Here is a 24,021-nt window from a genome sequence, read left to right on the forward strand (position 1 = left end):
CAAATAACAAGGGCCATAAAGGGGTACGCGAGGTCAGGATATTTGGTGTAAAAGGCACAGAACTCCTAAAGTTACTCTCTAGAAATTCTGTTTTGGCGCCATTTTCTCCTGGTGCCGGCTTCCAACTTACAGAACCTGGGGAAGGATTACAGAGAAAAGATTTGTAGCCACGCTCTTAATGGCGGAAAACTTGGAGCCGGGACGCGAGCGACGCAAGCGGAAGCGGAAGTACGTTTGCTGCCCACATGTGCCTCTCAGAGGGTGGAGAAAACCGGTGCTGGCTGCCGGAGAGTAGTGTGGAGTGAGACGCTGAGTGTCTCCGCGACGGCGAGTGGGGAACGGAAAGCGGAATCTAGTGCTCCGGAAAGAGACGTTCCAACTTCTGCTTTCTCTCCCGATTGAGTGGTGCCCCTACGTTACACCATGGGCAAAAAGGGCAAAGTCGGGAAGAGCCGGCGGGACAAATTCTATCACTTGGCGAAGGAGACCGGTGAGTCAGGGTTCGTGCTGTCAGAGCAGGCGAGCCACCGACCTCGGTCGGTTCGCCCCGCTTTCCGAATATTGAGTTTCTCTTCCGCAGAAGGGGTAGTGGGTCGGGAGGCCGCAGAAATCCCGTGGGGAAAGCGCTTCGCGGACCTTGTGAAAGTATTTTGTCGCCGCCCCCAGGTTACCGCTCTCGCTCTGCGTTCAAGCTGATCCAGCTGAATCGCCGCTTTCAATTTCTGCAAAAAGCCCGAGCATTGCTGGACCTGTGCGCTGCACCGGGTGGATGGTGGGTAACACCTGGCACCTGACGCTCCTTATGGAAACTTTCTGGGTTCCAGCCTTGGATGACTGAGAATTGCGTTGAGGGGCTGAAGGGATACAGTAATACCAGCCTCATATTTCTGTACTCCCCAGAACTGTAAGCTTCAGGAGGGAAGATTTGGAACGTGTACATATGTTTGGCTGGTATTGACCAGGGTTCTTGAGTTCCATTCAGTTGTTCAGTCGTGTCTGACTCTTTGCGACCCCATGGACTTCTGCACACCCGGCCTCCCTGTCCATCATCAACTCCTGGAGCTTGTTCAGGCTCATGTCCATCGAGTTGGTGATGCCATCCAACTATCTCATCTTCTGTCATCCCCTTCTCCTGCCTTCAGTCTTTCCCAGACCAGGGTTCTTTGCCTTCCCCAGTCAATAGAAATTAATTAGAGGCCAGACAGGAAATTCAGGCAAAGCTTTATTGGGGCCCCTGATGCAGCAGGAGGGCAGGAGAACAAGTAACAAGTTCCCTTGCTTGCTAGCACCTGGAGAGGGTGTGAGCTGATTTCTTTATATGGGGTGAGGTTTGCTGTGTCTAGAAGCCCAGCCTTAGGAGTGGCTTAGGTGGTTTGCTCACCCCTTTGGTGATGGTGAGTGCTTTTGCTCCTAGCCCTTCATAAGTGGCAGTGGATTTGTTTGTTTGTTTTTTGGTCTTTTTGTATCTTGCCCCAAATTCACCCAAGCTGGGCATGCATACGGTTATTTTTAGTCATTTGTGGTTTGTTTGTATTTTATTACTTGAGGAGTTGTTTGTTCAAGTGCAAACATTGCAGCAAAAGGTCCCAGAGACTCCCAACACTAGGGGCTGAGAGATCAGATTGTCAAGGGAGCGGGAGGGGTGGTTGAGGGTATTTTAATCTTTACTTCTCTTTTATAGGCTGCAAGTGGCTGCCAAGTTTATGCCTGTATCCAGCCTTATTGTGGGTGAGTGATCGGTGGCTCTCTTAGATGTTCCAGGGGGGTGGAGAGTGAGACACTGTGTTTCTGCATTTCCTTCCTCCCTGCTTGAGGCAGCCTTTTGGAATCCTCTTCCCTCTTTTCTTCCAGGAGTGGATCTGGTCCCAATCAAGCCTCTTCCCAATGTGGTGACACTCCAGGAGGACATCACAACGGAACGCTGTAGGCAGGTAATGGGAACCTCCCTTTTCCTGTCCTTCTAATATGTAGACATCTGCATCCATCCCTCTTCCCACCTGGATCCCCTGAAGGCACATTTTTCCTGCTTACCATGCACTAAGCAGTGCCCACACATTGTATGACAAGGCCCAAAAGACAGTGTGTCCATCCAGCCTTTGTTTATTCAGGAAAGAAGGCTTTGGAGTTGGAGGAAGTACAGAGATTTCCATGAAATCCTTTCCAGCAGGTTCTCTAGTAGACTAAGCTGTATGAGGACAAATAGGTTTGCTTATCATTCTATTCCCTGTCCATGGCACAGGAATTGGCCTGTGGCGGGCACTCAACAAATGATTGGGTGGACAGATGGCTGAACCAGTGATTCTGTTCATAGCCATGTGTGGATTTCAGTTGCAGTCATTTCTTCCTTCTCTGCAGGCCCTGAGGAAGGAGCTGAAAACCTGGAAGGTTGACGTTGTGCTCAATGATGGGGCCCCCAACGTCGGGGCCAGCTGGGCCCATGATGCCTACTCACAAGGTGCTGGGGTTGGAGGACGTGGAGATGAGGGTGGAGGCAGGCATGCCCTCTCAGGCTGCGGAGGTCCTCCGCTTACCATCTCTTTCCCACAGCCCATTTGACGTTGATGGCTCTGCGTTTGGCTTGTGACTTTCTGGGCCGTGGTGGCTGCTTCATCACAAAGGTTTTCCGTTCTCGTGACTATCAGCCCTTACTGTGGATCTTCCAGCAGCTCTTCCGCCGTGTCCAGGCCACCAAGCCCCAAGCCTCTCGTCATGAATCTGCGGAGATCTTCGTAGTCTGCCAGGGTGGGTGTACCTTCCTTTGTTCTCTTGATTAGTCAGTCTCCTACCTACCAAAGCACACTTGCTCATGAATCTTATTACCTTAGGTTTCCTGGCTCCTGACAAGGTTGACAGTAAATTCTTTGACCCCAAGTTTGCCTTCAAGGAAGTCGAAGTTCAGGCCAAGACTGTTACAGAGTTGGTGACTAAGAAGAAACCAAAGGTGTGTTAGGGGAGTGGGGCCACTCTCAGGTCCTGGAACTTGGGGAGGCTGGGCCTGGTGGGTCCTACAGACACCCTGGAAGGGACTGACTGCTCAACCTTCATTATCTCTCTTCTTAAGGCTGAAGGCTATGCTGAGGGCGACCTTACTCTCTATCACCGAACCTCCGTCACTGACTTCCTCCGAGCTGCCAACCCTGTTGACTTCCTCTCCAAAGCCAGTGAAGTGAGTCCCCAGACTCGAGGGCTGTGGGGGAGCCCCAGAAACAGGGCCTGAGCATCTCCCCATTCCTCTCCCCCCTGAACAGATCTCGCTAGATGACAACGAGCTGGCACAGCATCCAGCCACCACCGAGGACATACGGGTGTGCTGTCAGGACATCAAGGTGCTGGGGCGCAAGGAGCTCAGGTTTGCTCTGGGGGTGGGCAGAAGTTCTGGGGGCCCCGAGGGCGGTGGGGAGGCCTGGGAGTGACATGATGCTAGATCTCGGGGAACAGGATGCTGCTGTGCTGGAGGTCCGGGGTGGGGGCCTGAGTCCTCGGACTTACGTGGCTCACACTTGAGGTTTGGGGCATGGTCCTAAACCAGGAGGAGGTCGATGGAGGCTGACAGACGGAGACAGTAGGGTCAGGAATGGTATTTCTGGGGCAGGTCCCTACTGAACTGGAGGACGAAGCTTCGGCGATACATGGCCAAGAAGCTGAAGGAGCAGGCAAAGGCACTGGACATCAGGTGAGGAGGGAGCCAAGCCAGGGCAGGCGCTGAGCGGGTGTCGGCGGGAGGTGTCCGTGGAGATAACCAGCTCCTGGGACACTTGTTTCAGCCTCAGCTCAGGGGAGGAAGAGGAAGGAGAGGAGGAGGAGTCTGCAGCGGGTACTGGGCCACAGCCATCTCAGGAGGAGGAGGAGGAGGAGCAGCTGAACCGCACCCTGGCGGAGATGAAGGCCCAGGAGGTGGCAGAATTAAAGAGGTGAGGGGAGCTGGGGACCACCACGGCCGAGTCCCTCAGTGGATGAAGATGTGGGGGAGTGGGAAGGCCTGACTAGGGAATCTCCAGAGCTGGGCATCTGTAACTCCTCAACCCGGCCCCTCAGGAAGAAGAAGAAGCTGCTGCGTGAGCAAAGGAAGCAGCGGGAGCGCGTGGAGCTGAAGATGGATCTTCCCGGGGTTTCCATTGCAGACGAGGGGGAGACTGGCATGTTCTCCCTGCGCACCATCCGGGGTCACCAGGTGAGGCGGGGTGGGGCCCACGCAGGAGACGGGAGGACCTGCGTGGGCATTCAGAGGTGGGGGCCTGGAGGCCTTTGGTTCAGTACGCTGAATGATCTTGGCTCCTGGTTGCTGTCCTCGCCCATAAATGACTTGGTGAGGGGAGGCTGGGAAAAAAACAGCCTTATATTTCAAAGACCAGGAGGGAACGTACACCTAAAATAATGGCAGAGTAGGAAGTTTTGTGAGTGTGATGTAGATTTGTTTATCTTTGTAGAAGTAGAGCATCAGAACCACGAGGCTCTCGTTGCCAGATTAGGTGAGAGGCGGTGCAGCCAGGGTGCCTGGGTTACCAGCACATGTTGGGGGTTCCCCTCGGGGAGGCAGGGCGCAGCGTTGTTCAGTTCACTGAGACCAAGTTAGCACCTGTCTACTCTCGGCTGTTGGACAGGGCTTTCTGCTGAATGCTAGAGACTCGGCTTTTTCTGGTAAAAGCAGCATCACAAATAAAATGAGCTTCTGTGGCTCTTGGGTGTAAAGGTAACAGCTGGGTCACATCGTACAGGAGCCAGAGAGCACAGTGGTCCTGGGGCGGACCACCACTTTCGCATCCTTTGCCTGTCTCCTCATCTGTAAAAGATACTAACAGAAACCACCTACTAGGGTGTTAGGAAGAAATAAACAACGATGGTTAGGTGTGATTCCTGGTGTGTAATTCAGGAAATAGTAGCTGTCTTTGCCATGAGAACAGATTTTGGAGTTGACAAGTGATTTATAAGTGAAACAATTCTTCCTGTTAGATGTGTGTTGCTGGGCTCCTTTATTCAATGGAAACAACAATTGTAGATATTCTCCAGTGATAAGGTGCCTTCTGAGTAATTTGAAAACCAGTGATTTTAAAACATTTTGAAGTTTGACACCAGTTAGGCCATGGGGTGCTTTTCCATAAACCTATTCCTTCCACTAATTGAAGAAGAGAATGCTGAGTGACGTGGCCTAGGGTGGGGTGTTTTAAACAGTTAACCCCATCACCTCCCTGTCTATAAAAGGAGGTAATGTACTTGCCACAGTGTTTTTTCTGATGTTGCTGACAATAAGCTAAGATGATGAACAGGGAGGAATACAGCAGTATGTTCCTTGTCAGTGCCCTTGACCTCTGTTTGTCGCTCTTCAGTTGTTAGAGGAGGTAACACAGGGGGACATGAGTGCTGCAGACACATTTTTGTCTGACCTGCCAAGAGATGACATCTACATATCGGATGGTGAGGACGACGACGATGCATCTCTAGATAGTGACCTGGATCCAGAGGAGCTGGCAGGAGTCAAAGAACCTCAGAGTCTAAAGGACCAAAAGTGGTAAGGAGTGTGTGTGTGTGTGTCGGGGGGGTGGTGTCTGGGGAAGTGTCTATAGGGCACCCTCAGCTCAAGTTCCCCGTGGGAGTTGGGGGCAGCAAGCCCTCCAGAGCACTTACCCACCCACTCACCTTGGGGCTACAGTGTACCATTTGCTGAAGTGGAAGATGATAAAGAGGAGGAAGAAGAGAATCCACTGTTGGTACCATTAGAGGAAAAGGCGGTGCTGCAGGAAGAACAGGCCAGCCTGTGGTTCTCCAAGGTAAGCAGAGGCTGGGGGCCGAGACACACCAGGGCTGGCGTTCCCCGGGAGAGAGAGGGGTGCCTAACGATTCCCTCATCGCAGGACGGCTTCAGCGGGATTGAGGACGATGCCGACGAGGCCCTGGAGATCAGTCAGGCCCAGCTGCTATATGAGAGCCATCGCAAGGGGCAGCAGCTGCCACCACCGCCTTCCAATGAGGAGACGGAAAGCAAGCCTCCCCCGTGCCAGGGTGAGGCCCCTAAGGGGGCAGGGGCTCCTAAGGGGTCAGAGGTCGTCCCTGGGCCTGGAGAGGAAGAGAGCGACAGCGATGGCAGCTCCGACAGCGACGGCAGCAGCGAGGACGAGGAGAGGTGAGTGGTGGCGACTGACAGAAGGGCTCATGGAGAAGCAGTGGTTCTGCCCCATCCTCTGTAAGCTGGGTTGGAGATGGAGAAATGCAGATGGTTCTGGTTTAAGTGATCTGCAGTACGACCTGAGGGGCAAGGTTTCTGGAAGTTCCCCAGGCAGTTTTAACTAAGAACTAGGGTTGGGTCTGGGTGGCGTGGGTTACAGTGGGACATGGGTGCACATCCTTCCCCTCTTCCACAGCTGGAAATCACAGCGCGGGAAGAAGCGAGGCCGCGGGCCTAGGTCAGAGGACGACGGTGGGTTTGAGGTGGTGCCTATCGAGGACCCAGGTGAGAGCTCTGCACCCAGTGGGAGGGAACACCACCTGGAGGTGTGGGTGTTGGGGGCTGAGCTGTGACCTTCTGCCTCCCTCCCTAGTGAAACATCGGATCCTGGACCCTGAAGGCCTTGCTCTAGGTGCAGTTATTGCCTCTTCCAAAAAAGCCAAGAGAGACCTTATAGATGACTCCTTCAGCCGGTGAGGGGCCAGGAAGTAATGAGAATCGACCTGGGTAGGGGGTGGGAGGGATGGTTTCTGCGAAAGCCTGATCTGATGTTCTCTCCACCTAGGTACACGTTCAATGAGGATGAGGGGGAGCTTCCGGACTGGTTTGTGCAGGAGGAAAGGCAGCACAGGGTACGACAGCTGCCTGTCGACAAGAAGGAGGTGGAGCACTACCGGAAACGCTGGCGGGAGATCAACGCGCGGCCCATCAAGAAAGTGGCCGAGGCCAAGGCCAGAAAGAAGCGGAGGGTGAGCATGGGGCTGCCGAGATGCTGGTGGGCTGGGCAGGGGTAGGAGAAGAGGCTGGCCTGACTGAGGTCCCCCGACAGATGCTCAAGAAGCTGGAGCAGACTAAGAAGAAGGCAGAAGCTGTGGTTAACACGGTGGACATCTCAGAACGGGAGAAAGTGGCACAGCTTCGAAGGTGAGGGGCCGGGGGTCACCCACAAAGGAACACGGAATCAGGGAGCAGCAGGAAGCCTCTAACCTGTGTCTTCCGCTTACAGTCTCTACAAGAAAGCCGGGCTTGGAAAGGAGAAACGCCAGGTCACCTACGTTGTAGCCAAAAAAGGTGTGGGGCGCAAAGTGCGCCGGCCAGCTGGGGTCAGAGGTCACTTCAAGGTGGTGGATTCGAGGATGAAAAAGGACCAGAGAGCACAGCAGAGGAAGGAGCAGAAGAAAAAGCACAAGAGGAAGTGAGCGGGGCCACCAGGGCCTCTGAGGGACTGTGTGGATGAGGGGGGATTCAGTGCCCCTTCTGACCTCCTCGGTGCAGCCCTGCCCTTGCCTGCCTCAGCCTTTGTAAGACAGGTTCCAGCTACCTGCACTCTTGTGGTCCTGGGCAGTGAGGGGGGCAGCATGCTGACTGGAAGAAAAGGGCTCCCATCAAAGCCCTGCTAGACATGCCCTGTCGGTGCCATCAGCGCCCACAACCCTTCCTTGAAGGACGTGGGGCGCCGGGCAGGAAGTCTCACCGCTTGTAAATCACCTCTCAGGGGAGTTTGCTACCACAGTGGCAGTCACTGCGGTCTGCCTGGGCACACTCTCAAGTCTTCCCCCGTTATCATCTGAATAAAAGCAGAAGCATAGATGTCTTTTCTGACAGTTCAGTTCCTGGGAACTTGATAGCTCCAAAACACCTGGGTGTTCACACCCTGTGCACTGTTCTAAATTGTATTTGTATGTTCCAACTCACGGTGAAGGAGAAATGACAAGCAATCCACAGGTCCCAGTAGTAAAACATTTACTAGAGCAAGCAGAAAGGAATGCACATCTTAAAGAAACCTTCACAAAGTCACAAAATTTGAAGTATGTATATTTCTTTTCCTTTTATAAACAAGATAAAACAAAAATCATCAAAATCATTTCAGCAAAAGATTTTTCTACCATTGTGGCAAGTTAAAAAAAATACAATGAAATAGAAGACACTTTAAAAGCTGTTGTTGGGTTTCTGTTTTTTTCATTTTAAATTTAGCAACAGTTTAGGCCCAGAGCAGTCCTGTTTCCAGGATCGTCTTTCCCCTCAGCTGCAGGAACTCTGGGTCAGGCAGGCTGCTGCTTCCTGTCTCAGGGCTGGACACAAACCTGGCTGGGAAACCTGAATATCAACTCACGTAGAATCAGGCCCCTCCCCGCCCCCCACCTCCCCTGCAGAGGCTTGGAAGTGCTTTAGTGCACATCCCCAACACCTCCAAGGACTGATCTGCAGAATCAATCCAGCCTCAAATGAGGACTGCCTGGCCACAGAAAAATTTGTAGATGTTTTTAAGGTGACATTTTAGTAAAAAAGATGCACTACATACAATATAAACCTAGAGTGAGTTTTGTGCCCTGTAAGGCCCCTTCTCCCAAGGTATCCTCAGCTGACCCTCGTGACACTCACCCAGAGCCAAAAGAAGCTGCCGACTCTGGCTGCTTCTAAGACGAAAGCAGCTTCCCAAGTAAATACCTGAAACGTTCCCTAGGTGAATGGGTCACGTCTCCAAACTCCAGCTGTCCACTAAGGGCCCAGGGTCCTTATACCTTGGGCCCCAACCCAGCCCTGAGACACCTAGTTACCAAATCTAAAAATAAAATTAAAGACAACTGATTTCACGCTTCAGCACATACCCTCTAACTGTCCCATCGACTTTTCTTGCGCTTGGGTGGCTCAGGGACAGCGAAACCATCAGGAGTCTTATCTGTCTTGCTGTCCATCTTGTCCACCTTGGGGCTGTCCACCTTGGGGTCCATCTTGTTTTCACGATTACAACTTTCCTTCCTGCTTTCACCATTCCGACCGTCACTGGCACCCCGGCTCTCCCCGTGTCGGCCTCCGCCCCCTCCATGCCTGTTCTCTCCGTGAGGATGACCATCAGCATGACGGCGGCTGTCAGTGTGACGACTGCTGCTCTCTGGGTAGCGGTATCCATCTCCATGGCGACCCCCATCTCCATGGCGACCCCCATCTCCATGACGTGGACTATCGCCATGCCGATTGCCACTCTCTCCATGACTGTGACGACTTCCACCCCGGTTCTCAGTATATCGCTCTCTTTTCCCATTGCCACCCCCAGTCCCTTCTCGGCTGTTACTCCCTGAAGCTGTGTTGTTGACGCCCGGAGCTGCGGCAGAAGGGTAGGTCACCGGGGCACTGCTGAGGTTCCCAGTACTGCCAAAGCCTGGGATACCCTTCGTGGCGCTGGCAATGGGGCTGTCAGGACTGCTGTGGCCCTGCTGGGCTGAATTAGTTGGAACTGAATTCAAGCTCCCTGCACTAGTCCATCCGCTCGCCCCAGCCGCAGAGCTTCCAGCCTTCTGGTTGCTTAAACTGGCAGCAACAAAGTGACTCTTGTACTGTGACTAAGAGAGAGACAACAGCAGTGGGTGAGACAGGAAGTGTAAGAAACCTAATGGCCCAGCTAGCTAACTGGAGGTACAGAAGGCTGAGGAGCAGCTCAGGGCACAAGAGGCACGGAACCAAACTTGTCTTCGTTAAACAACGGCAAGCACTCTCAACCAGGTTACAAGAGCCCTGGCGCCCTGACAGCTGGTAGAGCAGGGAGGGAACACTGACACTGTTGTAGGACGAGAGCCCTGAGTGTGCCTGAAGGAGACGACCAGCAACAGGGGTGTGTCCAGCCTCTACACCTGCAGCTCTAGGTAAGCTGCAGTTAAGCCGATATTCAGAACTGAAAATGGGGGAAGGCCCTCGGGAAATCCAGCACCTAGTGTACAAGGCCAGCTACCATCTCAGGAAGATCAGTGCCCCTCACCACTGCCCCAAGTGCTTGATTTCACACCTGGAAAGCCGCTTTCATTGCCGTCAGCCGGTCTCCCATGGCTCCCGTGGAGGGCTTGTAGGCCTCATAATTGCTCATTACATTGTTGTTACTTCCTCGGTCCTAAAAAATAAACACACTAATGAGAAAGGAAGAGTAAGAGGGAAGCCCACTGCCATAGAAGGGCCTCAATATGCTGGAAACAAGAGGGAGCTGAAACAGGTGTGGGATTCTTTTTATGCCTTTCAACCCATTAAATCTATTTCTGAGAACCGACCCTAACAATCAGAAATGAGGTCAGATTATGCCCAAAGCTGATCACCTGGTATTATTCATAGGCATAAACATTACGTTTATGTAACTGGGTAAAAATTACGTTAAAACTGAAGAGGCCGCAAGGCAGTGCAGCACACACACAACTGCTCAGGCTCTACATCCAAACCCTGAAGAGTCTGAACCTCCTCTTCAACGCTTCCCACAGTGTAACCTTGGTGCCTCAGTCTATCAGCTCTATTTACTCCGAGTGACTGTGAAGCCGGAGTTAACGTGTGTGGCTGCTTGAACTGGCCGGGCACATCCTAAGTGCTCGGTATTACCACTATCACCTGCGTGATCCACAGCAGCAGCATCACTGTAATGTGGAGACAGTCTACTTCACCAAGACACCAAGTTACCCACAGTGATCCAGACACGCAGACTGACAGCTTTCTTCCTTGGCTTAAGAATCAAGTGACAAGAAAGTTAAGAAAGCCAGGCAGGGGGAGCTTTTGTTACTTGGTTTGTGAAAAAAGCTAGCTCTTGTATCTGAACCAATTTCCCAGAGAGTGTAGTATTGTTTGTGCGTTTAGTTACAAGATACAGCTGAATTATAGAGGGACCCTCTGGCTCAAGGCCAATGCTGGAGGGCGTGTAGAAAGACCGCTAGGCCCCACCTCCAGAGTCTGATTCAGCAGGTCTAGGGTGGGCCATGAGACTGCATTCACTGCAGGTCCAGGGACCACCTTTGGGAACCACTGCTAATCTACAATGATTTCCTGAGTACACCTAGTCAATCAAGGACACACAGTTTCTTCTTTAATATAAAGTCACATTAAGAACCAGTGCTGTACTGACTCAAGTCAGCAGATGACAGCATTTCGAACTCACTGAGACTCAGGTAAATGAAAACAGTCCTAACGTCATGAAAGACGCAGGGCCAGTCTGAAGGACACTGCTAGAGTCTAGACTCACCGAGTTCTCAGAGCCAAGGCCAGGCCGCTCCCGGTAGCCCAAGCCTCCTCCACCAATGTTCAGTTTTTTCCCCTTCCCTCCTTTGAAGCGGGATTTCCGAAACCAGGCATTCTGCAGCAAACACAATTCAAGGTTAAGTCACGGGAGGAAGACGCACCCAGAGGAAGAGAACAAAGTCATAGAGGAAACTAAACAGGAGAGAGAAACTTTAGCCAATGTATCTACAGCAAAGGAGGAACTGTTCATAGGAACCACAGATTAGCTTCTTTTTGGTAGCTTAATCCATCAGATTTGTCAGGAGCCTTTAGCTAAGGCTTCCTTTCTTTCACTGCTCCTTTCTTCCTTCAGAGCTTCCAGGAAGGGAAATGATTACAATACACCTCAAATGCAGAGCAGTTCCTCTGGCCATTCCTAACTACCTCGTGGAAAATGAATTTATTTTCTATTTCTCAATCTATATGTAACATCTCTGGGGGAGCTTAGAGCTTTATCTGTCTATCACAAATTACAGTCAAAAGTACTTGAAAGGTGGCAAGGTGCTGATCAGAGAAGCTGATCAATCTTGAGGGCAAAGGAAGCCTGAAGCACAATGAGATGTAGGAAAATGCCAAAAACAAAATATATCTGGTTCAAAAACTTAGTTTAGGATTGGCTCCCCAGGAGAAGGAAAGGTGGCAAGGTACTGATCAGAGAAGCTTATCAGTCTGACAACACAGAAAGCCTGAAACACAATGAGATGCAGGAAAACACCAAAGACAAAATATATCTGGTTCAAAAACAGTTTAGCACTGGCTCTCCAAGAGGGAAGGAAACATCACTCTACTCTCCCCTCAAATGCTGGTCCTTTACTCCCAGAGCGGGAAGCATGGGCAGTAGTACCACAGTACAACTGCATTATGGGTGAACAGCTCTGTAGGCTGACCTATGGGTCTGAAAAACATGGAAGTCTCTACTATTAGAACATGTATCCCAAATATACTGGCAATTTGGGAACATGTGTATCAAGATGACTCAAGATTTAATTCAGTAGAATGCCTCTCAGTTTTGGATCAACAACCAGTGTAGTCAAAGGTCTGAGAAGTAGTGAAATGCTTTTTTAAAAAAGACATCATACATTTTTAGCCCCCAATAGAAAAAACTGGGGTAAAGGGCAGTGAGGGGAATAATAACTTTTGACAGTAAAATTGCTCACAAGTGTGATATGTGGCAAGAAGGAAGAAATTTGAGGGACAGATTTTAGCACAAGAAAGGAATAGCTTTTCAACATGTATGTTGCTGAGAGAATAAGGCAAATCAGATGCGTTTTAACGTCCTACAATACCAATCTATACTTTGTAAGTGCTGCCTACCCAACTTTATTGTCATGTTTCTATGTTACCTGCCTCCGGCATACTGAAGTTTTTTCACTGAAGTGTGTCCAGTCACTCACCTGCATGGCCAAATCTAGGAGCTCCTTGGAAACATGCTGATTGGCTCCTTCCAAGTTCCGAACAAGGTCACCAGCAAAATTGCTGTCCTTGGGTGTCAGCAAGGTATAGGCCACGCCCTTCTCACCGGCTCGTCCTGTGCGGCCAATCCTATGAGTATGGGTGTCAATATCTCGTGCCACATCATAGTTAATGACAGTCTTAATTGAAGGAATGTCCAGACCACGGGCTGAAATAAAAAACCAAATTCTTTTATTCTTTATCAGAAGTCAAAACACCAAAGTCACCCAAAATGCTGACCTCCTAAGAAGCTACATTCCTCTTATCTAAGCAGAGCACATGGTGTGATGTGCTGAGATGCAGGTATGTGAGCCACCCTTCTAAAAGGAACGCTACTATTATAGATCCTACAACGCTAGGTAAACTTAGCGTGTAGAGACATCTATCTTCTACTACCAGTAACCTGCCATGGCCTCTCTTGACCAGAAATACGTTGGAAAAAAAAAATTCACAACCAACATCACATGTGTCTTGAGGCTGCGAAGTGATCACCTTTCTGGGAGAAAATACCAAGCTTTTAAGTGTAGCTATTAAAACTCATCAGAACAAACTCAAAAATCACACTTCAAAATTTTTTTCTGATCCTGAGTGAAATATGTCAAACTACATAATCAAACTAAGATATCTACTATATTCAGGGACACAGCCTACGATGTACCTATGTTAACAGTTTCATCCTCAAGTGTCTTCCAATTGCAGGAATTCTTTTTTTTTTCAGAGAGGAATATTAAGTGGGAAGTGGTACTCAGAGCTCCAGACTGTGATCACCATGCTCTGAACTGCTGCCTCATGGGGCATGGACAGCCAGGCCAGCAGAGTGCCTTCAATTGGCCTCTTCAGATATTACAGGTCTACACAGCCAGATGGAGCAACCCATACAACATAGGAACCAAGGGTTACTGGGGAAATGCATACCCTACCTGCAACATCTGTGGCCACTAGGACGGGGATGTCCTTTTTCTTAAAGTCTGAAATAACCTTGTTTCTTTCACTCTGATCCATGTCACCATGGAGCAGGCCAAGATTATGACCCTCCTGCTTAAGGTTATTGGCCAGCTCTTCAGCGTTGGCTTTCTTAGTAACAAACAGGAGGACACTCCCTGAAGAGGTAAACTCCACTAGACGCCGGGTGAGCCAGTTCCATTTACTAGGTCCAGAATGGAGAATCTCCACAATCTGAGTCACATCTTCATTTGCCTGAAAAGAAATGAAAAAGATGACAGCAATATCTGTGCCACAGGGCACCTGAGTAAGAACCTGACACCACACTTTCCACCCGCGTCTAGAACCATGAATAATCCCCTGTATCCTTGGGCTTTCCTTCAGCAAGTCAAGTGCAACTCAAATTTTACATCCTTTCTCAAATCACAGTGCTCTCCCTCCCCTGATGTGTGTGTATGCATGCATGCTCAGTTGTGTCTGACTCTTTGCGACGCCATGGACTGTAGTCCACCAAGCTCCTCTGTCCTCGGGATTTCCCAGGCAAGAATACTGCAGTGGGTTATCATTTCCTTCTCCAAGGGAATCTTCCCAATCGCGGATTGAACCCGCGTCTCCTGCATCTCCTGCATTGGCAGGCGCATTTCTTTACCACTGTGCCGCCTGGGAAGCCCTCCGCTGACATGTGTACATATACCTAAATAATCTCTAAGCCCCAATACTCTGCAATACTTTTCTACATGCCTATCCGGATTATTCCCAGTAGAGTAAGAGCTCCTAGTACAATTCATACCCATACATAGAAGGCACTCAGGAATCAAAGGTGGACAATGTTTACAAGCTAACTGCACAGAACTTTACTGGCATACTAAGCATATTAAGGAATTCTCAAGGCTGCCTTATTTGATTTCCTAATCAAAATTCAGATAAATTTTCCACATAGGGCATATGTACAGGTGAGGAAAACAAAAACTTAATTCAACAGGCCTTTTAAATCTCCCCGCACCACACTGTGCAGGCCACCTCACACAATGACTGAAGATGTTACTTCCATGCAAACCGACCAGCATCTTTCAGACAAGACTTGCTCTTTTTTTCCCAAAAATAAATTTTTTAAAAGAAACATTTTATTGTGGAAAAAATTTTAACATTCAAAATGAATAAAATGAACAAAATCAACTCCCATGTAATCATCACCAGACTTCAACAATTATTAACATTTTGCCAAACATATTTCGCCTATTGCCCTAACCCTTGTGCTTTTAAAGCAAATTTGCAACATGTTGCCTCATCTGTGAGTGCGGTAACTGTTTTCTCTCTCAATAGTGAGAAATGACATCCATATCACCAGTGTGAAAAATAACCCACCGAAAAAAAAAAAAAAAAAAAAAGAAAAATAACCCACCGAGACTCCATCTGCCCTGCTCAGGCTTACCTCGCCAATATCTCCCTGCACCACACGAATAGGGTCAATCAGGATGTCTCTGGCCAGCTTTTCAATCTTTTTCCGAAAAGTTGCACTGAATAAGAGAGCTAAAAGGTAAAACTATGTTAAAGAAACAGTATCGCTTCTTTTTTGAATACCCACTAAGCTTCCTACTGACATTCACTGCTCAGTTTTTAAAAAAACGGAAGCCCACTGAAGTTTAAAAATTCACTAAGGAAAAAAAAGTACCATCATTTTACACATTTTCAGTTAAGGCAGATGTTGCTGTCAGTATGGTTCAGAAAAAGGCTCTTGACTTCAAGTCAGCAGATCTGCACTGTGTATTGCCTCTAGCCATTGATAAAACGTTATGAACTGTGACACGTGATTTAATTCTCAGTCTTGGTACTATCATTGTAAAAATGAGTGAGTTCCATCTGGTGATCTCTAAGGTCCTGTCTAGCTCAGATAAACTGTCATTATCTTCCCCTTTATGGTTCCTCGCCATTACAAACATGATTATTTTTACTGCCATAACTGTGAGTTATAAAATAAATAGGTGCTTATTCTGAGTACAAATGTGGCTTAAGGAAACTGCTTCATACGTACTCTGTCTGTCAGGACGGACATGACTTGCTATGGACCGCACCTGGTACTCTGGAAGAAATAGAAGAATAAAATCAGTATTATAACTCTGCATGACAGTTTGGGATACCTGGAAAATCATTTTATTAATAGCAATAATCTTTCTATAAAGATATTATAAGAATTAAGGAAGTTCTGGAACTCCCAGACTTGTCACTCAGCGTGAAACTCAGAAACACTTAGCCCAACACCTAGCTGGGTTAGGCGCAGTGGTGTTCCAATCCACAAAGACAGTTACTCAGAATTTTCACACAACTGGTTAAGTCAAGGAGGACAGGAACACAGTTTAAATCACAAGGACACAAAGGCCTTGAAGGATATGACACCTACCTCCCAAATAACACAGACCTTGACCTCCACAATCAAAGGCAGATGAATAAAAATAAAGCCTAGAATATTCTCCCTATATTCACAGGCACTTTCAAACGTCCTCAACCCAGTTAAGCCTAACATACTTTTCCTGAAAGAACTCCTAAAAATAGCTAAAGTCTTAGCTCTATCTCTACGGGTCCAACCCTACCCAGGAGTATTTTTAGCTTCTCACACAGAGAAAAAATTAAGTCTAGAAAGACATGGAAAAAACTAGTGTCATTGAGACAGACAGAAGAATCTAATATTCAAAGCATACCAAACCCCATGTCAAACATTCGATCTGCTTCATCAAACACAAGGTAGGAGACTCTCTGAAGGTTGGTAGCTTTCTTCTTCACGTGATCAATCAGTCGACCCTATGAGAGCCAGAAAATGAGCAGTAAGTCAAGCCATCCCAGTATCTAACAGGTTCATGCCCCGTGAGGAAGCTCAAGTTCCTTAAAAAAAATTAAGCAGTTTTTGCACATAGAACCTATGCACACCCTCCTGTATATTTTAAACCATCTCTTCATTACTTATAACACACAATGTAAATGTTACATAAACAGTTGCCAACATACTGAAAATTCAAGTTTGCTTTCTTGACTTTTTCCCCCCTGAATATTTTCAATCCTTGGCTGGTGGATCCCACAGGGAAACCTGCCAATGTTGAGGGCTGTTTAATTAAATGTATTTACAAGAATTTTCTAGAGTTCTGCTCCTGGCAAAAATGATAACACTCCAGTTTCAGACTGCAATATACACTAGTCTGACAGCTTTGGATTTAATGCACTACAGCACTCAAAAGAACAGAAAATCTGAAAACTCACTGGGTTCCTCCTTTACATTAATTGTGATTTAAACTGTAGAAAGATGGTGAGAACTATTTTTTGTGAGGCTTTCTGAAATGACCAAAGTTAAAGCCTTACTGACGGGTCTTAATGTTTAAACTACAATCTTCAAGGCAGTTTTGACCATACTCTGAACTTAGGCTCTTCATAAGCATGGGCCCATTTTTCACGACAGTGTTAAGGAAAACTGTTTGATGCAGACAGAAATTTGTAGCATATAAAGAATCTTACTAGACTGCTATTTTAGTCTAGCAACCAAAATTAAACCAAAGCCACAAGCTATCACTGCCTCAGAGTATTCTCAACCCTGCTTCACCACATTTCAGGGGAAATGCCCTCCAACAACTGACATTTTTTCCATACCGAGAAAGGCTGATAAGCTATTTAAACTCAAGACATACTTACTGGTGTACAAACAACAATCTCTGCCCCTTCCTGGAGGGCCTTGGCCTGTTCCCACATGCTCCCTCCTCCATACACAGCCACTGATCGAAGATTGTATGCTTTCCCAAACCGCTTACATTCTGCATGAATCTGCAAAGGCAACATAATGACATATGAACAAATACCTCTGTGACACTAACCTCAGCCACAGTCCAAAAAGGAGTTATGAAAAACACACAAAATGTGATGTCAATAGAAAATAAAAAACTAGAACATACAAACACAATTTTATTCATAAAGAAAATGGAACAGGGTACCATTATCACATCTTAACAGGCTATCTAAAATCTTGTTGTGATTCTTCTTTTTCACTTCTCTTCCTAACCCTGTTATTACCTTTCACCGAACAAAATGAAGTAACCTAGGAGGAAAACACCGGGAGCTTACAATACAGTTCCCAAATCAATTGGTTATATAGAAAATACATAACATGTAATATTTTCCAGAAGTTTCCTGAGAGCACAACAATGTGAATCTACTTAATGTCACTGAACTGTACACTTAGAAATGGTTAAAATAATAAATTTTGTGTATTTCACACAATTATTTAAAAAAAAAAAGTTTCCTGGTGATTCTACCCATTGATTAGTCCTCATTAGTTGATATATGGAAGGGGGCACTCTACATAAAGCACATACCTGCTGGCAGAGCTCCCTAGTGGGACACACAATCACTGCAATTGGTCCATCACCTGGTTCCAATTCTTTCTGGTCCATTATATGAATCAACATGGGCCAGATAAAGGCTGCAGTTTTCCCACTGCCTGTTTTGGCAATACCAATCATGTCTCTACCACTTAATGCCACAGGTACACCCTAGAGGAAAAAGAGAAGTAATATCCACTCTAAACTTTCAATTTTAAAGATGAACTGAAGGCAACTCTGAGAAAGGACAGATGACTAACAATGACATTTATTTTCAATGGGACAAAAATGTCCTAGGCTATGCACATTGGTTATGGAATAACAAGAAATACCTGGGGGGAAAAAAGAATGAAACATTTGGATTCCCATAAACTTCATTTGTAGGAAACATTATTGTTGCTAAATTAAAAAAAAATTTGTCCCCCCTCACCATGAAGGTATAGAATGTCTCATCCATATATTGAACTGTGTGGAAAAGAATAAAATCCATTTATAAATGGGAAACAGAAGCTATTACTTTCAGTTATAAATGAGAAGTTTCAGGCCACGGACAAAGGAATCCTCTTAACTGACAGTGCTAAATTTCTCCACACACAAACCTTTGTTTAGTTTAGGCTTAATGAACAGTTTTCTTCAGATCATATTTTCAAGACATTCATCAGAAACAAAAGAACACTTAGTCCTTTAGCAACTGTTAAAAATAGGTAAGAAGCAGATTTATTAACACAGTACACTAGTGAAAGAGACAGTGGTCAGATAACAGGGCTCTGCCCCAACAGAGTGGGCTTGCACTTTTATAATTGAAGAAAAGTGACGAAGGGGAGAAGACCATCTCATGTCCCAGGTCTCAGCTGAGTTCCTAAGACGGGTCACCAAGTGAGGGCCCTTGGCTTTTGCACAGAGAAGAATTCAAAAGTGAGCCATGGTGAAGTGAAAGCAGTTTATTTAGAGAGATTCACATTCACGGACAGAATGTGGTCCATCGCAGAAGGTAATAGCAGTCAATACCTTAAGACTGGTAAAATATTCACTTCTGCTCTTTTTTTTTTTAATTTTTAAAGGCTTCAAAAGTTCTATCCATGTCAATACAGTTCTGTATTAAAGTGTTTTATTGTTTTGTCAGTTTAAAAAAAAAAGATCACAATGTCATTCTACTTCATTTTTCTTTCATTATATTTACTTCAGTTCAGTTATGTCCAACTCTTTGTGACCTATATTTACTTACCTGGCACTGTATTGGAGTGGGCTGTGTGTACTCAGATTTCCGAATCTGGTGCATAAGCTGTTCATCAAACCCAAAATGAGCAAAACTACTTCCTGGTCTAGGAGGTGCAGCACCAGAAACCTAGAGATAAAGATGACTTGCAAGAATGACTTGTACTTCAAAATAAATAGCACTAGAAGGTCAACAATATTTACCTGTAGCTCTCCAGTGTTTAGTTGGAATGTGAAGAGTGAAAACCTAAGTCTATACCTAATAGCTTACAATGTGTGAAAAGGTAAAATTCAAATAATAATGGATGTAAATCTCACACTGAAAAAACTCCAAAATAAATATTTCTGAAATAATGGCCACGTTATTTTAAATGATTACGGGCCTTGAAATCTCTTCAATCACAATTAATTTTCTCATAAAAAATTTTAAAAAGTCATGTTCAAAAAACTGGAAAAAGTCAATATATTTTTTTCCATGTGTACAACTATTAACCAAGTGGTAGAAAAAATAAAATTTACTCTTGAAATAGAGTGCAAATGAGCTCCAAATCCAGACACACCTATAACCCACTGGTTATAAAGCTATTACCTACTGTCTCCAACCTCAGTCGTGCCTGAGGAGCCAGTGTCCTGCTTAGGGCTGATGCAGACACTGCTAAACGTCCGACTGTCTGAACTGCACCCAGGTGAGGAATGGGCCTCCACCTCCATGCTGACTCCAACAGTGCTAAGCTTTCAATGCTTCTGGGGTGATGTTGATATTTCCAATCAGCGTTTCACTTAAAATTTTTTTTTTAAAGGGATACTTCTTAGAAAACAGACAAGTATGTACACACACACACACACACACACACACACACAAAATCACTCAACCACCGACCCCTCACGAAACAAGTTCAAACATCACGTAGCAACTGACACGGCCAGAAAGCTGTCCACACCAGAGCAGACATCATGTTACTACTTGCGTGTTTCACTTAATGTCTAGCAGCACCTTAAACAAATGTGGCCGATGTACAACCAAAGCTTTTTAGTGGACAGTTTAAAACTATTATTCTGATATTAGTGCATGCGTATTTCGTGAAGTTGTTAATTTCTTCATCTAATTAAAAAACCGTGCTGTATATAATGTGAAAAGCAAGTGCATCTTAATCCTGAAATATTTAAGACTTCCCATATTGTTCACATCAGTTAATCTTGTCTCCTCTTCCTAAAGATGGGGACCACTTGCCTTTAGCCCACCCAACACAGTTCCTAATAGCACACTGCTCTCATGGCAATCAGAAACACTTACTGATTAGTTTTAAGGTCATATGACCTATTGTTCCAACACAACACACAGTTAAAAAAAAAACTACACAAAGTTGACTGAACATATACATATATAGCACTCATGTGTATATATCAAATTAAAAAAATTCTATCCTAAAATAGCTATAAAACTAAAACAGTAAAATCAAGACACAAGAGTCCAAGGGGTATAATTATTACTCTATCAAAGACAGTTCAGGGACTGCTGGAGAAGAAATTCAAGATTATTTCAGTATGGATAAACAATACTACTAATCCTGGACTAATTAGCATTAATATGAATCTCTGCCTTAATAGCTGACTTACCCGGAGGTTGAGCTTATGCCGGAGATCTATTAGCTGCTGTGGGGTGAGGTTGGTTATCTCTTCATGTTCATTGTAAAAATTTTTCTCAAATGGTGGATAGTCAATCTGCAGGTCCAATTATTCAAAGTTAGTCTAGAATTCAAGATTCAATCCTGTAAGTTTGATTTTAATGCAAAATCACCTTTCACAAATACTATACAAGTAAAGCCATAACCAGCTAGAAAGAAAAAAGGAATTCACTCATTCATGACACAAATCCTGAAAGTACAACCAGAACTTTTTCCCATTCCTGTCTGAACAGCCTTGATGCAGACTAAGGAATCTCTAATGCCAAAGGACTCAGATATTCCACCCTGTAACATTTAATATGCTTTGCGGTAAGCTGTTCACCTAGATCTAGGCCTCTGATAATATTTCTAAGGAGTTCCATTCTTTTTAAAAACATGGAAATGTTTACGTTAACTTTAAAAAAATGTACTGTCGAGTATTTCCAATTCCAAAGAGGGAAGAATCATTTCTGCTACTCCTCTCATAGCTTACTGTACTAAGAATACAAAGCACTAGCATATTACCACATACGAATCTGGCTAAATGATTCTCTTTCTGACAAGGTATGTCTACAATAAATCTATTTACTTTTTAAGGAGAACTTAAGCCTTTGATAAGTGGTCAAAAATTTCATAATTCTAGATACAGCTTAAAATTAATTATCGTTCTATGCTACTATCAACAAAGAGAAAGGACTAAGTTCTCCTTTAGCATTATTAACAGGACCTTTTATTATGCTCCCCACAATGCTGCACCAAGCCCTTTTCTTCAGTTCTCTTATCAAAACAGAAGCTCCATGAGGGTAACAGTTTTTGTCTTTATTCACAAAAATCTACAAATATCTAAGTTTTTTTTACACACACACTTTTCTTTTGGTTTCCAAACAAGAGGAAAAAACAAAAGGACTGTGAAGAAAGGGTACTCTTTCTTCATTTCTGGTCTCTCCTGGCAGACTTTTCATTACATTAGGACAACTATGGGATACACTCCAGGCAGGATGAAGCTTGAGTACTCTGTCAAGTATCTCAAATATTTTATTAGACAACTATTTCAAGTACTTGTATTTTTTCCCTTATTATATTTTCACTCTTTATCACAGATGCAGCCTCCTAGATAGGTTTCATTTATGTAGCTTCATTTGCCACATGTAAAATGCCAATTCCTTAAGTGGTAACAGCTGCACAAAAGGAAAATTAAAAAAACTGAATATAACCCACACTCTAGTCTAGACCAGTAGCTCTCAAACTTTTTGGTCTCAGGTACCCTTTACACTTAACAAATATACAATGAGATTTCATTTAAAAAATGGCTATATCTAGTGTTATTTACTGTATTAAAAATAAGAAAAATTTTAAATTTATAATTCATGCTAAAATAACAAACCCCATGACACTTACATATGCTTTAATAAAGATGAACTGCCTACAATGTGGGAGACCCAGGTTCAATCCCTGGGTTGGGAAGATCTCCTGGAGAAGGAAATGGCAACCCACTCCAGTATTCTTGCCTGGAAAATCCCAAGGATGGAGGAGCCTGATAGGCTACAGTCCATGGGGACACGACTGAGCGACTTTACTTTTCAAAGATAAGTTTATTTTATAATACTGCTTCACATTTTTCCAAATCTTGTATTTCCTATTGCATTCAGATTATTGCAATGTGTTGTTCTGATTAAAGCCAAGGAAGAAAACCTGGCCTCCCAAAGATACGTAGTTGGAAAAGGGAAAAGAGTATTTATTAATAACCTTTTCAGATGCTTGTGGACTTTTACTCTTGACACTACACTCTGCCTTGACAGGTGCACATTTCTTAAAGGTTATTTTCATTGTGTAATCCAAAATCATATAGACGAACTTTCACATTTTGTCACACTATAATTCATGGGTCTATCCTGCACTTTGAATGGGCCCTTTACTCACACACGATTCTGTAACATCATGCATTGGCTCTCTGAAAATACTGGTTCACTGAGATGGCTTGAAGATCATCCAAAACATTTCACTATGTAACTAAAAATATACACATTTCATGGCTGATTATCAACAGATAGAAAGCTGTCACCTGTAGCCACCACCCTGAAAGCACCCAATTTCGTCTGATCTTGGAAGCTCAGCAGGGTCGGGCCTGGTTAGTACTTGGAAGAGAGGAAGCTGTCAAGCTCACTGTGATGCATTCAGTTTCCCAAATCCTAATTTCTGCCTGAAAACTTGAGTTTCTATCACTGACAAGAGACACTTCTGTTTTCCTTGATGTATCATTCATTTTCTCAAGTGAAATGGTATTCTATGAAAAAAAGCAGCTAGCTCAGTTCACAACTTGAACACCTAAGTGTCTTTCTGTGAGACAACTGTCATATCTTGGCATGCAATACAAATGTTTACCTACCCTTTCCCATTTTGTTACATGGAACATAGGAGTAATGTAAGAGTCAAGATTAAATAAATAATTGTTATTGCTTCATCAAGGATATTCTTAAGTGAAGCTGGCTTTACTTTTGGTACTGTAACAGTCACACAGGGAAGAAGGCAGTGACTACCGGAACAACTGATACCACTGTCCCGTTTCAGGCTAACGTGTCAGCACTGCCTTTAGTCATCACTGCAAATGCTGGCGCAGTGAAGAGGACAAATAATCTTAGCATTACCGTGAAAATTCTTTTGACTCTGTAGACTCCATGAAAAGATCCTTCTAGGTGTCCTTGGACCACACTGTGAAAACCACTGCTCTAGATCTAGAATCACTAGGGTATGCAAGCTCTAGTCTGATATTTAACCTGGATGAAATACTGATTTTTTTTCCCCCAAGTGAGTACACTGATATCCTCATTTCCTTTTCCTGATGTAAGAACAGCCTTTCATCTGCCCCAGATCTGGGAGAAACAGTAAAGATTTACAGCAATTAAAAAGCAAATGCAGGCCCAGGGACCCACAGTGAAAGGAAGATGGTAAGTGACGGTATGGAAAACAAGCACAATTGCTTGAAAAAAATTCACCTAAAACTGAATGTGAGCAAGACACTCAGCTGTGCCTTGAATAGTACAGGCTACAAAGTCTCAACCATTCAGTCACCTTCTGATTCAATCACTTGGCAAATATGACAAAATCCCAAAGAAATATTCCCATGACATAATAAAGTGTATGAATCAGAGGAGTACTCTGATACTGGGAAAACCTAAATATTAAAGCTGAAGAAAACCACATCAGC

General features: G+C 45.3%; 2 protein-coding genes across 3 annotated transcripts in view; one reads left to right on the forward strand and one right to left on the reverse strand.

The window, feature by feature from the left end:
* The first annotated feature begins 128 nt into the window (after positions 1-128).
* On the forward strand, positions 129-8,095 carry FTSJ3 (FtsJ RNA 2'-O-methyltransferase 3). The gene is made up of 20 exons (XM_065909335.1): positions 129-490; positions 667-772; positions 1,682-1,728; positions 1,852-1,931; positions 2,356-2,455; positions 2,548-2,742; positions 2,826-2,941; positions 3,062-3,166; positions 3,249-3,349; positions 3,593-3,673; positions 3,765-3,911; positions 4,036-4,171; positions 5,325-5,506; positions 5,648-5,765; positions 5,850-6,118; positions 6,357-6,445; positions 6,534-6,633; positions 6,726-6,909; positions 6,990-7,084; positions 7,167-8,095. The coding sequence occupies exons 1-20, from the start codon at positions 424-426 to the stop codon at positions 7,357-7,359; spliced, it is 2,511 nt and encodes an 836-aa protein (XP_065765407.1). The 5' UTR covers positions 129-423; the 3' UTR covers positions 7,360-8,095.
* Positions 7,887-24,021, reverse strand: part of DDX42 (DEAD-box helicase 42) — a 34,888-nt gene continuing 18,753 nt past the window's right edge. For both annotated transcript variants that reach the window (XM_065909333.1, XM_065909334.1), the window contains 12 exons: positions 20,770-20,874; positions 19,163-19,282; positions 17,932-18,108; positions 17,255-17,383; positions 16,276-16,375; positions 15,612-15,659; positions 15,012-15,109; positions 13,558-13,834; positions 12,580-12,806; positions 11,151-11,261; positions 9,942-10,043; positions 7,887-9,501 (listed from right to left, as the gene is read on the reverse strand). In XM_065909333.1, coding sequence (XP_065765405.1) covers positions 8,773-9,501; positions 9,942-10,043; positions 11,151-11,261; positions 12,580-12,806; positions 13,558-13,834; positions 15,012-15,109; positions 15,612-15,659; positions 16,276-16,375; positions 17,255-17,383; positions 17,932-18,108; positions 19,163-19,282; positions 20,770-20,874 — 2,223 coding nt within the window. In that variant the 3' untranslated portion in view covers positions 7,887-8,772. The remainder of the gene's footprint in view (positions 9,502-9,941; positions 10,044-11,150; positions 11,262-12,579; positions 12,807-13,557; positions 13,835-15,011; positions 15,110-15,611; positions 15,660-16,275; positions 16,376-17,254; positions 17,384-17,931; positions 18,109-19,162; positions 19,283-20,769; positions 20,875-24,021) is intronic.

The sequence above is a fragment of the Muntiacus reevesi genome, chromosome 18 (genome assembly GCF_963930625.1).
Source record: "Muntiacus reevesi chromosome 18, mMunRee1.1, whole genome shotgun sequence".
NCBI classification, from domain to species: Eukaryota; Metazoa; Chordata; class Mammalia; order Artiodactyla; family Cervidae; genus Muntiacus; species Muntiacus reevesi.